This window comes from Balaenoptera borealis (assembly GCF_965194805.1).
Source record: "Balaenoptera borealis genome assembly, chromosome: 15".
Lineage (NCBI taxonomy): Eukaryota > Metazoa > Chordata > Mammalia > Artiodactyla > Balaenopteridae > Balaenoptera > Balaenoptera borealis.
In genome coordinates, this window is record NC_138871.1 from 83,753,051 (window position 1) to 83,767,949 (window position 14,899).

The 14,899-nt window shown below is 51.2% G+C and overlaps 1 protein-coding gene across 2 annotated transcripts in view; it reads right to left on the minus strand.

Moving 5' to 3' along the window:
• Positions 1-688: 688 nt before the first annotated feature.
• Positions 689-14,899, minus strand: part of GREB1 (growth regulating estrogen receptor binding 1) — a 144,478-nt gene continuing 130,267 nt past the window's right edge. For both annotated transcript variants that reach the window (XM_082357499.1, XM_082357498.1), the window contains exons 26-33: positions 12,912-13,073; positions 10,240-10,444; positions 9,186-9,360; positions 7,356-7,574; positions 5,922-6,057; positions 4,505-4,705; positions 3,935-4,073; positions 689-2,788 (exon numbers count right to left, since the gene is read on the minus strand). In XM_082357499.1, the coding sequence (XP_082213625.1) occupies positions 2,625-2,788; positions 3,935-4,073; positions 4,505-4,705; positions 5,922-6,057; positions 7,356-7,574; positions 9,186-9,360; positions 10,240-10,444; positions 12,912-13,073 (1,401 nt within the window). In that variant the 3' untranslated portion in view covers positions 689-2,624. The remainder of the gene's footprint in view (positions 2,789-3,934; positions 4,074-4,504; positions 4,706-5,921; positions 6,058-7,355; positions 7,575-9,185; positions 9,361-10,239; positions 10,445-12,911; positions 13,074-14,899) is intronic.

Genomic DNA, 14,899 nt, shown 5'->3' on the forward strand with positions numbered 1-14,899 from the left:
AGTGGAAGCGAGGGAGGGACCCAAGCGGATGTGAGGGGGAGGAGCGCTCCGGGCAGAGGCGGGTGCTGGCCTGGCAGTGGCCAAGGTGGTCCAGGAGGGCCAGGCAGCTGACATGCAGTAAGCAAAGGGAGAAGTTAAGGGTCAGCAGAGATCAGGAACATCCCTTTGTACTGCCTTCTTAAGAGACTTTCTCAACTGCACCTTCCAGCTGTCTCTTTCGCTCTTGAGCTGGTCTATTTCATCCGCCTACTGAGGTTTGAATTTCCAAGATCTGTACCTGATCTTGTTTTGTTCTGGATGCAATATATTCTTTTTCCCTGAACTTAATTACACTTGGGTGATGGGATTCCGTCTGCTGTATTGACTCTTCATGGAGCTCATCACCTCTCCCTCTATAACATTTCCTGTATTTTTGTTATGAGTTTTAGTTGTGCGTTTATTTCCGTACTAGGGAGCTCCTGTTTGCTATTTACTGCCTCAAGTGACTGTGGGGACAGGACACTGCGGTGGCGACAGGGTGCCGACAGCTTGTCTTCACAAAGGCCTGGGGACCCGCCCCCTGCTTGGGGCTCCACACTCCGGGCCTGAGCCTCAACCAATCCGCTGCTCAGCCCAGGTTGGTTGGGGGGTGGGGAGCGCGGCAGGGAGGGCTGGGAGGCGACTTCCCCTGTGAACGACCCTGCCAAACGCCCAGGCCCGCTGCCTGCTTCTTTAGTCACTCGGAAGCTCAGGGCGCCCCTGAAAGCATCCTCCTGTGTGGCAGGCTTCTCTGCACGCTTTGGGCCACTGTTTCTTCCATTTCTGTCTGTCTTTTCTCTTTCAGGGATTCCTCCACATCTTAATATACCCTTATTTTTATGGATTTGTTCTTCTTTCCTTTCCAAAACTGTCCTTCTGTCATTCATTGAGATTTTAAGCAGGTATTAGCCCCCCAGGACCACTGGCCACACTACTTCCTCCCAAAACAATGCAACTCATTCCCAGCAAAGAAACAATCCATGCATCACAGATTCTATTTGTAAGGCTGGAGCAAATACAAATACTCGTTTGGTTTTTTTTCCCCAAGTTTAAATTAACCAATAAAATGGGGAAAGCAGCCCAGAAGCCGCCAGAAGCCACCATTTATAAAAGACAAGTAGAACTAAAGAAGGTAAGTTTTTATTCCAAGATAGGAATAATGACATATACAAAGTGATCATTTTAGAAACACTGATCTAAATCTTTTATACTCATGGACTTTTTTTCTTAGGGAAGAAAAGATTGACGTTAACTCTTTGGCATCATCTCTGAAAAGAATTTCTTCTCGGATTGCTATCCATTAGAGTGCTTTAAACGTCTAAGATGGATGGATGAGAGTGCATTCTGCTGATTCATTTCTGACGACCTTTAAACTCTTCCTTTGGTTACGGGCCACTCCATAAGCAATGTGGTGGGGAGATGGACCCCAGAGTCTGCCTCTGCTTCTCTCCGGCTGTGTGATCTTGGTGAGATGCGCTCTCTACATCTCAACTGTCTCATCTTTGAAATGGGAAGAATAATTCCACGCACATGGGCTGCTGGAAGGGTTAAGCAAGATCGTAACTGTGAAAGCACCTGGCCCAAGGCCCAGCCTCTAGGGGGCCCTCTAACATGCTGGTTTAAAAAACATCCCAGCACAAGCGAGCGCGTGGGCATCACAGAACATCGCTGCTGCCTTGTCTGTCCCCCTTCCTCTCCTGTCAGGGACCAAACATTCGTAAGAGAAGACAAGCGATTCAAGGAACTAAAAACTGAGCTTCAATAAATTAGAGTCAGAAGTCTAGTTCTTATCAACTATTTTCTACATCGCTTTAGTTGTTCTCATTGTTTGTTTCAAGTAAGCCATTTGGTCCTCTTTCCTTTGTAAGGCAAATTCTATTTCTCAAGGTCAATCTCTGTAACCCTAATTTCCTTCCTGAAACCCCTGTAGTTTTTAAAAGTTTCTTTTCACTTTTGCCCTTTCTAAGAGGTAGGGTATTTACCCTATACTATTTTAATAGAATCGTATCTGCTCTGAAGTGAAACTATTTGTTTTACTTTATTAAAGTCGATGCCTTTGGGCTAGCTTCTAAAAGAGTAAACTTACATAATTCTTATGAAGTGAACCTATTTCATTTTTTCTTGTCTCCAGCCTTTACAGTTAAAAGGTTCTTTTGGAATATTGCTCTGTAGTAGGTTATAGAGAAACCTACAGAGCCAACATCATATCCATCATCTGAAATGCTGGCACCTGTACAAGATAAGCCAAGGGGGATCCTTCAGAGCTAAGAGAAAAGTCAAGTCTGTCCATGGAAGCATACGGATGATGTGACAGCAGGCAAAACTTTGTTCTTCACATGATGGACTTCGACACAGGCCAAGGCAATGGGGTCTGCGCCGGAACCTAGGGGCCTTTGGTTTGAGTTCCTGCTCACTGCCCACTCATCCCCGTCGGTCTCAGTAAGTCTCGGTCCATCTCTGGGCCTCGGTTCCCTGGCACCTACCATGAGGGGGTGGCCAACAGACACCTCTGGGTCCCGTCCCAGTCCAGACACTCCGTGGTTCCTATTCTTCCTTTAGCCTCAGCAGCCTGAGGTTCTGAAGACCCCCCCTCAGATGTGTCTCCCTCAGATGTGTCGTCCGGTCAGAAAGAAGAGGGGTCGGTCCTCCTTGGCATTGGCGGTCTGGAATTCATCTCGCAGCCGAAACTGCCACTCATCTTCCAGCTCCAGGCGGACAACCGTCTGGCGGAGTGAGTTGCGGTCCTGACAGATCACACACAAGGTGGCACCTGTGTGGACAACAGCAGAGGTATGTGAAGAAAACAGGGGAGTTTCTCCAAAGGAAAGGTACCGCCTGGCTGCTATTTGCAAGAACAAAATATGCTGCTGCTTGCAAGGGAAGGACCGATGTCCGCGTGAGCTCTTGTTTCCTTGGGGATGCTTCTTAATTCTTAGCAAGACAGTGAGATTGTGATTTGGCAGGTCTGGCAGATGAGACAACATGGAACCAAGAAACACTGGCAAAGAAGTGAGCAGAGGGGGAGAAGGAGACAGACTCGCAGGATCACAAACCAACATCCTCGGCTCCAGCCCCTGCCGGGAAGCGCCCCACCCTGCCCCTCCAGCCCAACCCTCCCTCTGCACCCATCCCAGCCGGCCACCCGCCCAGGCTCCACGCACCTCCTGACTCTCCCTCTGCTGAGGCAACGTGGATCCTCCCGCCTCTCAACGCCTAGCGTTCATCAGTAATCATGGGTGTTTGTTCTCGCTACCTACCTCCCTACCTACACGTCCTATCCTCCTATTAGACGAAATGTTTCCCAAGAGCAGAGAATGTTGTGGAAACCTCTATTTCCCCAAAGCTTATGCAACGTTGGTGCTCACTAAACACCTGGTAGAGAGGAAGGTCAGAGTCAAGGCCAACCAAGGAAAAGTGAAGCTCGATTAGGGATCCCAGCTGGATTGGAAAGAATGTGTTTAAGTCACACAGAATGAATGTTTCTCACTCTCAACCACTCTAGCACGAAAACACCTACAGAGGGAGAAAGATTAGAAGAAAAGTAAAGATGCATGTGGCATCCCAAGACAAGGAAGAAGAACTCATCCACCAAGAAGGAAAAACGTCTGAGGGGATTTGCATGCTTAGGCTAAGAGCCTGGCTTGAAAAGCAACAGAAAAGTTGAAAATATCTGCTAGTCACCAAAAAGAAAGGGGCTGTGTCTTGTCTCTACGCAAACAGGTAGAGGGGGAAAGAGCTGCCCTGGGATCCCATCCCAGCCTTCTTGTGCTCCCCTGGATGGTCGGGGAAGTCACGCACCCTGAGCCTCAGTTTACCCGTTGGCAAGAAGGACTAGGGCCAGAGGTCACCTCCGCAGAGGTGCCAGGTGACGACAGCCATTCAAGTCAAGATCCACGGTAAGAGTACGGGAAGTTACCTTTCAGAAAATGAAACTTTTTCAAAAAGCCAGCTCCCACAAAAGAGTCACAGAGGTACAGCAGAAGTCCACTAAACAGGAAGTCGGAGCAGCTGATGTTTAAAGAGTGGGGCCTGGAGCTCACGTAACACACAGAGATCTGAAAAGAAAGGAACCCAAGAGAAAATGTCATTTTCCATGAAATACTCCATGACATTGTGTTAGGGCTTTGCATCTAGCAAATACTAACTGCCAGGTCAGGCTCAGACTTGGAGGAACGGAAACAATATTTAATGTTATTTCCAAATCTAGATCCTAACACTCAACTCCAAGACTTATCCAGATTTATCTATTCATTAATTCATTTGAGAATCAGAAATGTTTAGCATCAGAAGTGGGTTTGATTCTTAACTTCTTATATCAGGGCCAAACCACTTCGGTCCTCTCAGCCTTTATCTTACCAGCTGTAAAGTGGGGTCATACCGGAGCCGAAGTAGTGGAGTGGTTCTAATTCCAAGTCCTGGGTTCTGACACACGTGTTTAGGAACTTCCCAGATTTGTGGACTCGACAGCGCCCCCTCTGACAGTTACCTGAGACCCCAGGTTAAGGTAGCCGTCGACGGACAGCACGGGGTGGCCGTGATTCCTCAGGGAGAGCGGGAAGAAGCGGTGGCTGTGGTGCTGCAGGAACTTCTCCAGCAGGAGCTGCGCGGGGGCCGCGAGGAGCGTGTGCTTGCTGTCGGGGGCGCAGATGTACTGGGCCGGCACGATGGCCATGGGGCTGTCAGACACCTGCGCGGGGAAGGGCGGGTGTCAGCCACTCCCAGCCACCCTGAGCAGGGACCCGGGGCGGGCGGCCCCATCGTGGAAGGCTGTGCCGTGGAGCAGCGATGTGAGAACACGTAACTTCCACGGTGAAGTTCTCCATTAAGAAAAATTAGGTTTAACCGAAGTGGGACGTGTGAAAACTGATCACGTGATTGATCAGAATCGTAGACACTGACCATTCCACGCCGAATATTGGCTGCCTGGTCTAGAAAAAAATAAGGGAATCCATGGACCTTGGGAACGTTCCCCCAAATCCAGGAATGCAAACCTCTGGGAACGACCAATCTCCCCTTGACCCCCAGACCCTACCTGCCTCCTGTCCAGCCACGTGGCCCCTGCTCTCCACGGCCCAGCCATCTGAGCCCGCCATCTCTCGTTCCATCACCAACATACTTCCCATGCTACAGCCAGAGAGACTGTGGATGTAAATCATGCTAATCAAACCCTCTGCTGGATACCCTTCAGTGGGTTCTTGTTACTCCTACAGAAAAGTCTAGAACCTTCCCACAGCGGATAAGGTCCTGCCTACTTCTCCAGCTCATCTCTGACACTCTGCCCCATGGATTGGAGGGACCTTCAAGGCAGGGGTGTGCCAGCTCCGTATGGGTTCCTGGAAGACACAGATCTCCGAAGGCTCGCTGTGACTTTGCATCTGAAATGCCCAGGTCTGCCCTGCCAGGACCGAAACAATCAGATCACGTCTCTGCCCATCTGGAGGCCGGCTCCAGGACAGATGGCACAGCCATCAAGCTAGCCCGTCAGTGCCATTCAGAGAGCGTTTGGCAGGCACTGTCCCAGGGGCTCCGAGAAGAGCACGGTACCACACCTGCCCCCCAAGGGGCTCTGTTGGGCAGAAAAGCCGGACAAGTGAACAGCAAAGATGGTGACAGAGATGAGCTCAGGAAACCAATGGGGAGAGAGAGTGCGGGCAGGCAAGGGCGCACAGGAGGGCTGGTGGCGCGTGTGCGCTGGGGGGGACACACGGGAAACCAGTTAGAGTCGGAGATCAGAAGGGAAACCTCACGGAGTCTTTCCCTTCCCAGGGCTCCCAGCCGGAAACCTTTCCTAACACTTCCCAGCAGTCAAGCCCACCCCACTGACTCAAAGGCGCCCGGGTGGCCTCCCTGCCAGCTTTCCCACCACGGACAGCAGCCCCCTCTAGGCACACGGCCACACCCACCTTGGACGTGATGTGGAAGGACCTGTGCCCGCCCACCGCAATCTGCTTCTTCATCACACTGAAGCGGTTGAACCGGCAGAGCAGGAGGCCGGCGCTGTGCACCCGCAGGTTGAAGTCCACATCATCACACATGAACCTGCCCAGAACCAGAGGAGGGGGCGGGTCGGACTGGAGGCAGCTCACACACCCCCAGTCACGCCCCTACCAGACACGTGGAGTGTGCACCCCTGTACTGGGGGCTGGGAAGGCGGAGCAGGCTCGCTCCTGCCCCAAAGACCTTCCTCTGGGAGGCACAGAAGGCAAACCGAGAAGGAAAGCAGGACAAGCTGTGATGCGCCTGCACCAGGAAAGCAGGGTGCACCCCAGGCTTACACTACAGAAGCACTGCCACCTGTGGACCAGGCACGACATGCCAGGCACCGTGAGGGGGACTTGACAAACACCACTTCATCTATGTGCTGAAAAGAAAACAACCGACCTCCCAAAGTAAAAATATTAGCCACTTTTTACAGCTGAAGAAGACAAGACTCAGAGATGGCAAGTCATCTGCCTAAATTGCAAAGCTGACAAGTGGCAGAACCCAAATTCCTAGCAGGTCAGTCTGGCTCCAAAATGGACACTCCTGTCTGGGCCCTCTCGGGGGTGTGCCCACTGCCTGGCAGGTAGAGGGCTCAATAAACATTAGTGATTAGATTCTTCTCGTGATGTGAGCATTTCTGCATACATCTGTAGAGAGTGACACAGGGAAATTACAGTTTCCTTCAGTGCTAACGCTCCTAAAAAGTGATGTGTTCAGAGAAGGAGCCAAAAAAGCAAGAGAAACAACACCCAGTAGCATTTAAGTCATTAAATAAGGTACCACGTGAATTGAGGAAGGAAGTTGAATGGTCTTAGGCAAATCTGCCCTAAAATTATACAACAAAAATACCAAAAAAAACCATGAGGGGGCTTCCCTGGTGGCGCAGTGGTTGAGAATCTGCCTGCCAATGCAGGGGACACGGGTTCGAGCCCTGGTCTGGGAGGATCCCACATGCCGCGGAGCAACTAGGCCCGTGAGCCACAATTACTGAGCCTGCGCGTCTGGAGCCTGTGCTCCGCGATAAGAGAGGCCGCGACAGTGAGAGGCCCGCGCACCGCCATGAAGAGTGGCCCCCGCTTGCCGCAACTGGAGAAAGCCCTCGCACAGAAACGAAGACCCAACACAGCCAAAAATAAATAAATAAATAAATAAATAATTCCCATTTAAAAAACAAAACAAAACCCATGAGGGCTGCAAGCAAGGGACCAGGCCAATGCTACGGGTGAAAAGGCTCTGGTTTCGTTGGCCCTGGAGGGCAAGGATGGAGCAGCTACCCGCCAGGAGTAAGGCTGCCCCTCACGGAGGGCCCTGGGACCGTGGGCTGAGCTGACAGCCAAGGTGGCGCAGGAGCTCACCGATTCTGGTTGTACTGCACGTTCTGGGTCAAGTCCACGTTCAGGATGACGAAGTCGTGCACGTGGCAGCGGGAGAAGGGCTCGCGCACCTCGCAGCTCCCGGTCTTGCTGGACCACTTGCGCATGCCGATCAGGGCATAGTGAGTGATGTTGGGGGAAGCCTCAATGTGCTGCATGATGTGCTTCAGGGAAACATTTCTTTCCGACCAGGAAAATTCCCTGTTCGAAGGAAGGAGACGGACATCCCTCGGTTGGCATGCAGACAACAGCAAGGCCCTCTGGACCAGGCTGGCCAGGATGCTGCTTTCCCCTGAACATGCCGGGCGGGGTGGTGCAGAAGGAACCCCTCACAACCACCAGGCACCGTGCCCAGCACTTCAGATTCACTGTCATCGATCCTCGCAGCAATCCTATGACACAGGCATATCATCCCCATTTTACAGATGAGGAAAAAGAGGCTCTGGATAACTTGCCCAGTGTCACATGACAGAGTTTGGCTTGAACGGTGTTGTCTGTCTCCGGAGCCCACAATCTCTGCGTCTGCCAAACCACCTCGCGTTTCCAGTGTCAATTCCACGTGAGGTGGGGGGAGGGAAGGAGGCAGCGTGTAAACACTTCCCACCCCACCCTGCCGGTGACTGATGTTCGTGAAGACAGTGAGGGCCACCCGACGACCAGGGAGGGCTGCTGAAGGGAGTAACCCCAGGGCTGGGAGCTGGGGTGACAAGAGCTCTGTCTGTGAGACCCAGGGAAGTGGCTCAACTTCTCTGCATCTCAGCTTCCTTTTCCCCAACTGAGGGGCTTCAACTAAACTCTCTAAGGCCCCAGCCAGCTCTGACACGCCAGGACTTGAACGGCTGCTGCAGAACGAAATTCAGAAAGGCAGAGGGAAAAGCTCGGTTCTCTTCCTCATCGCTGCCCTAGCCGAGCTCTTGCCCTCGGACGCGCGACATTGAGAATACTGAAAGCACGGTGACTGCTGTCCTCATGCGTGTGCAGCTCTATCAGACAGAAAACATTTTTTTCTAGAAGAGCAGTGGTGTTAATGGTAATTGTTACATTAGGACTAACTAACACAGAAGAGGTGGACCAACCTCAAAAGTTGCCTCTCAAAAAAACAAGCCAAAAAATCAAGCTGTTTCTCAAAAAAAAAAAAAAAAAAATCAAGCCAAGCATAAAGGCTAAGTTGAAACACTCATGGTAAAACCACACAGGAATATTTTGCCAATGATGTTCAGATGCAGCTGGATCTCCTGAGCCTTTCCTACACTGTGCTCCTCCACTGCCCACGACCGGGCACACAGTTCATGGTTTAATTAATCCTTGTAACAAACTTCTAGCACAAGTTTAAGTGCCCCTTTGAAAGACGAGGAATCTAGAACCCCAAAACGAGTCATTTCCCTAATGTCACACAGCAAATAAAAATAGAGCTTCACGTTAGGAGGAGGCTGGGGGGAGGGAGGAGGGACGGGAAGGTTCTGGGGTGCCAGTGCTGGTCTGTTTCTTCATCAGGGAGTTTGTCAAGTGTGTGTGTTCTGTTTGTGAAAATACCTGGATATGTATTATTGTTTCCTTTTCGCGTACGTTTGCTGTTGAATATATATTGCATTATTTTCTGTATGTATTACACCTCAATAACATTTTTTAAATTAAGAACTCAAAGTAAAGCTTGGAACGTGAGCCCACCACACACAGGGCTCTGTTCACTGCACACCACACCTTCCAGCATGAGGCGCCCTCTGGGGTCCTCGAAGGGCGGACGAGAATCCCCCACCGAGAAGAGAGCGCGTGCACTTGTCTTACTGGTGGGGTGAGTGTGTGGGTTCTCACCTGCTTCTCTCCCCAGCACCGCTGACGTCCACCACGTTCCACATCACGCAGGAGTCATCAGAAATCACGATGAAAGGCCAGATGTCCTGCGGCTTGATCCCCAGCTCCTCCTGCCGGTTCCGTTCCAGCTCCAGGTTGTGGTAAGACAGCTCCTTGATCAGGAAATGGGCGGCGCCTGAAACGGGCAAACGACCCCGACTCAGGTCAGTCCCAGGCCGACGACCAGCCAGGACAAAGCCCCAGTGAGGAGAGAACGTGATGGAAGCCCATCGAGGCCCCCGCCCCGCCAGCTCCTGGGGGTCCTGATCTGCAGCCCTCATCCACCCACTATAGGCTGTTGACTTGGCAGAATTCTAGGGCAGAAAACACTCCTCTCCAATTTGTACACACATCGCTTTCTCCTTGCTTTTCTAACAGCTGAGAACATGAATAAATCAATAACCAAGCATCGAAGACAAAAAGAATAGTCAAATCAAAATAGCTTTAAACGCCAAAAAGCTTAATGAGAAAGGTCTTTCATCTCTACGCGGACAAAAACTGTCTCTCGCCATCTGCCTGTACAAGGATGCGGTCAGTAGCCACGGCGGTCGCTGACCTTCAGCACACCCTGAAGGGAGTTCAGGGTGGCGATCAGGAAGGAGGCAGTCTGTGCTCTGCGAAAAACTGGCAGAACAGGCCTTCAGAGAGTTAGATATTTTTCAGGAGGCGATTTTATGAGCCCAATTTCTTGCCTCGTCTCCTATGTAGAAAAGCAGTAAAATCATTAACAGAGATATCTGCTCCCAGTGACCAGTAGCATTCCTCTGCCAACATGTGTGCTTGGCTGCGTGCATCTCCCTTCATCAAAGTCCCATATACACTGACCTCCCCCCTTATCTCATTGGAGCAGTTCCTCAGAGCTATCTGACAGGCCGTCTCCCAAGCTCTAGTCTTCATTTTGCCCCAAATAAAACTTAACTCACGACTCTCCCATTGTGCATCGACATCTAGAACATTCTCTCAAGTCTCCATTCACAGAAAGTTTACAGAGTGGGGCACGTTTAAAAAGGCCTACCAACTCCAGCGCTGTTGAAGATACTCGGAAGCACCAGCATGATGTGGTTGGGCCAGTATTTCTTATAAATGGCCATTTCGTACTCCTTGACAACTAGCACATGCAAATGGCTGGCACCCTCCATCGCGTGGTACAGGTTAAAGAGCCCGTGTTCGTGACGGCCAGTTGTGGGAGTGAACGTCGGACTTTTTATGTATTCGTGACTCTGCAGAGTACGGGCATAAAGAAGCAAGTGTTTGTCAGCATGGCCACAATCATTCCCCTCCCTTTAAAATGTGACTTTGCGGGGCTTCCCTGGTGGCGCAGTGGTTGAGAATCTGCCTGCCAATGCAGGGGACACGGGTTCGATCCCTGGTCCGGGAAGATCCCACATGCCGCGGAGCAACTAAGCCCGTGCGCCACAACTACTGAGCCTGCGCTCTAGAACCCGTAAGCCACAACTACTGAGCCCGCGGGCCGCAACTACTGAAGCCCGCGCGCCTAGAGCCCGTGCTCCACAACGAGAGAAGCCACCGCAATGAGAAACCCGCGCACTGCAACAAAGAGTAGCCCCCGCTCGCCACAACTCGAGAAAGCCTGTGTGCAGCAACGAAGACCCAACACAGCCAAAAACAAATAAATAAATTTAAAAAAAAAATGTGACTTTGCAGCCTCTTCCATCAAAAGATGGCATCTATTTCCACACTCCTTGCATCTGGCTTAGCCTTGGGACTTGCTTTTATGGATAAGATGCAGTAAAAATGACAGCACGCCAGTTCCAAGCCTGGCCTCCAGAGGCCTGACACATTCTGCCTTCTCTCTGAACCCTCCCAGGAAGAAGCCTGGGCTAGCCTGCTGGAGGAGAGGCTGCAGGGAACAGACACGGGCGTCCCTAGCCCAGCCAGCCCCCCGCCAACCTGGTAACTAACCTCGGACACAAGTGAGAGCAAGCCACCCCAGGATAACCACCCAGCAGAACTGAGTCCAAACTGCTGGCCCACAGAATCAGAAGCTAAGTACATGCTTGTTCGGAAATGGTTTGTTAGGTGAGCAAAACTAACAGGTATATATCGATTACCCAAATTCATTAACCTCTCCTATTAGCACCCAACATCGTGCTCTGAGTACACGTTATGCCTGTATGACTTAAATCCCTCTATTGTAGCCATACAGCCTAGCTACTCATACACTCAGGCTATGAATCTTTTATATAAATAACTGTGTTTTCTTTCACTCTTTTCTCAGCAATAGGTTCCGCTGGCCAAGCTTCCAGCTAGGTCTTCCGTTCCTTCTCGATTCCTCAAAGTACTTGCTACAAAGCTGTGCATACAGCTGGTGCTCATAACCAGTTCTTTTTTTTTTAATAAAGTTATTTATTTATTTATTTATTTTTGGCTGTGTTGGGTCTTCGTTGCTGTGCACAGGCTTTCTCTAGTTGCGGCGAGCGGGGGCTGCTCTTCATCGCAGTGCGCGGGCTTCTCATTGCGGTGGCTCGTCTTGTTGCGGAGCACGCGCTCTAGGCGTCCGGGCTTCAGTAGTTGTGGCATGTGGGCTTAGTAGTTGTGGCACATGGGCTCAGTAGTTGTGGCTCGCAGGCTCTAGAGTGCAGGCTCAGTAGTTGTGGCGCACGGGCTTAGCTGCTCTGCAGCATGTGGGATCTTCCCTGACCAGGGCTCGAACCTGTGTCCTCTGCATTGGCAGGCGGATTCTTAACCACTGCGCCACCAGGGAAGTCCCTCATAACCAGTTCTGATGGGAACCACCTGGAAAAGCTAGCGGAGTAACTGATAAAGGCTCAAGCACCTTATAGTAAAGGCCTCACTGCCACTTTACAAATGTTTTCATTCTTGATAATAGCCTGCTGGGTCTGCAAGGCTGGGTTCGGCTCTGGGCATGCCTGGCCCTCTGGAGAAGGAACAGCAGAGCTGTACACAAGGTCCGTGGGGCTGGGGCTGGGGCTGGGGAAGGGGCGGCAGGTTGACTCTGAGGTTGTCAGGCTGGAACTGTCAAACCAAGCGCCCCTAAGAATGGCGGCCACAGAGACGATGGATTATTAGGAACAATCTCCTCGGAAGAGAGAAGATTTCTCCTTTAGAGATATACGTTGAAATATTTACAAATGAAATGATACAATGTCTGAGATTCGCTTCCAAGTAACACAGGAAGGCAGATGAAGAGAGATGGCTTGATGAAGCAAGACTGGCCTTGAGTGAATAACCGCTGAGGTTGGGTAATCAGCCCTGGGGGAATCATTATACTATTCCGCCGTCTTAGCCTGCTTCAGATGTTCCACAAGAGACAGCATGAAAGAAAAGATAGTGGAAGGGACGAACATTTACTGGCCCTTGTTATCTTCCAGGTACTGTGCTGGTGCCTGACGTTGGTTATTCCATACAATTCTCACCACAAGCTTTTGCAAGAGTTATTATTGCCCAAAGCTTACAGATGAGGAAACTGAGGCTGAGAGACATCAAGTGACAGCATGACGTCAAACGTGACTCAAATTTGACTCTGAGTGACCACAAAGCCCATGTGCTCCCCAGCCGCCTCCAAGTTCAGTCACCATGTTCGTCTCTCCCCGCCACACCCCACCCCATGTGCCCAACTCATCAAGAACTACAGTCTCTAGGTCTCCAGCTCAGTGGTCCCTTGCAGCCACTTTGATCTGACCCCCGGGGACTCGAAGCCAGTACCTTGTCCGTGACGAGGGGCAGCCGCATGCTCTCCAGCTGGCCTCCAGGTTGGCTGAAGACAAAGTGGTGCTCCTTGGACTTGGGGATGATGAAGTGGAGCTGGATCTCCTCTCCTAGCATGGAGTAAGAGAAGGCAAAGGCGTGCAGGGTGGACTCATAGAGCTGAGGTGCGAGGGGGAAAGGACAGAGCTTGCCATCAGAGTCCGGCCTGACTTCCCAGAAGAACCCAGGCCCGCCGTGGCCATGACTACACAGAGGTCGCTGCCACCTCTGCCCCAGGCTGACGCCAGGACACGGTGTGGACGCCCAGGTCTCGCGAGGGGACAAACACACCTGAGGCCACACCCACTCGGCCAGCGGCTGCTCCCGTCCTGGTGCTGACCGTGCTTCACCCAGCAACGCCACCTCTGCCGCCCAGCCCTACCCGACGCTGGATTCGACCCAGAGGTGCGCTGGGTTACCAACTGAAGCATTCACGTGCCAGATCACATTTTTAATTGTAACAAAGGTTATCTTCCCACCATAGGTAATATGTGTAACAGCATATTAATAAGACAGTAACTGCGAACTTGTGCGCTTCTATCTCACGCACCACGTCCAGGCCCCCTCCCGTCTCCTTGGCGTTAAAATTAACAATCTATGAAGCAATTAACAACCCTATGTCCTTACCCCCCCTTGGTGGACGTGGAAACTGACACCCACGGGTCTTGGGCTCACTCCGATCCCCAGTCTAGCCTCACCTCTAGTCACTTTGTCCAAGGAGCCCTCCCCTCACCCAGTCACCGTGCCCGCACTGCTCTCTGGTGCGACCCCCCAGCCCAGCTTTTCCCAGGCCATGCTTATGCCTCCTTCAGTTCTCAGCTCAGGCGTCCACAGAGGGGTCTTCCCTGACCCTCAGCCTCCATCTGACAGCCCCTCCTGCAGACGTGCAGCTAGCCTGTGCTGTGCCCTCCCGGGAACCACGGGGCCAGGGGAGAGCCAATGCGGGCCGGGACACACCGGCTGTGAAGTCCTACTGTGGCTCTACTTTGAGAGCAGAGATGAGGGAGAAACAGATTCTGACCTGGGGAGGGAACACAGAGGGTCGTAACTGAGGAATCTCCTAAGACTTCCTCTCAGGGAGCCTTGAGCGATGAAGGAAGAAGAAAACAAGCAGAGGCAGGGAAATGCCAGCAGGGGGCCAGCGTGTGCCCCTCAGTGCTCCTCACAGGGCCTGGTTTCACGTCCCCTGCAAGTGTGGCCCTCCAGACCCGAGCGCTTGCACACAGACCTGGCTCGCCAGCCAGAGCTCAAACCCGCCCTCGTCCTTCTCCCTCATGCTTCATTCATTCCTTCACTGCAGACCCTGAAGTGACCAGGGACTGAATGAACCCTTTGAGTCTCTCCAGGTCTTTAAATTTCAAAATCAAGACGATGTTTTTCACTTATATGTTTCTCTGCCTTGAAAGAAAAGCTTCATCTCCGAGGGAAAAAATGTTAGGAGAATTATTCTGCAGCAAATAGGATTTCTGATTATTTTAATCCTTTGAAAAACCGCTCATATGTATTTTCTAATTTCGTCTACAGTAAAATTACATCGTTTAAAAAACTCTGTGCTAAAAGAAGACAGGTGCTACTTCAGTGGAAGCTGAGCTTAAGGCCGAGCAGATTCGGGAAAATTAAAGCTACTGTCTGCTGTTTCCCTCTGTAAAGGGGACGGACAGAGCAAGCCAATGCTCTTGCCACCTCTGGGCCTTTCTGGGGCATTCACTCATGTATACATGAGTATGTAAGTCGTATAGAGAAGTATAAATTAACTCATGCTGTAATAGCTATCAGTGTAGGTAAAACAATGTTGTTATCTTTTTGTTATTTCTTGGATGATTATTCATTTGGGTGTAAATCCTGACAGCAGTGGAAGGCCTCCTACTGATAGGACAATAGTGAGAATAAGGGTTGTGATGATGGGTATTTTCTTTCATGCGTGTGATAGTGATAATATGGTGCTG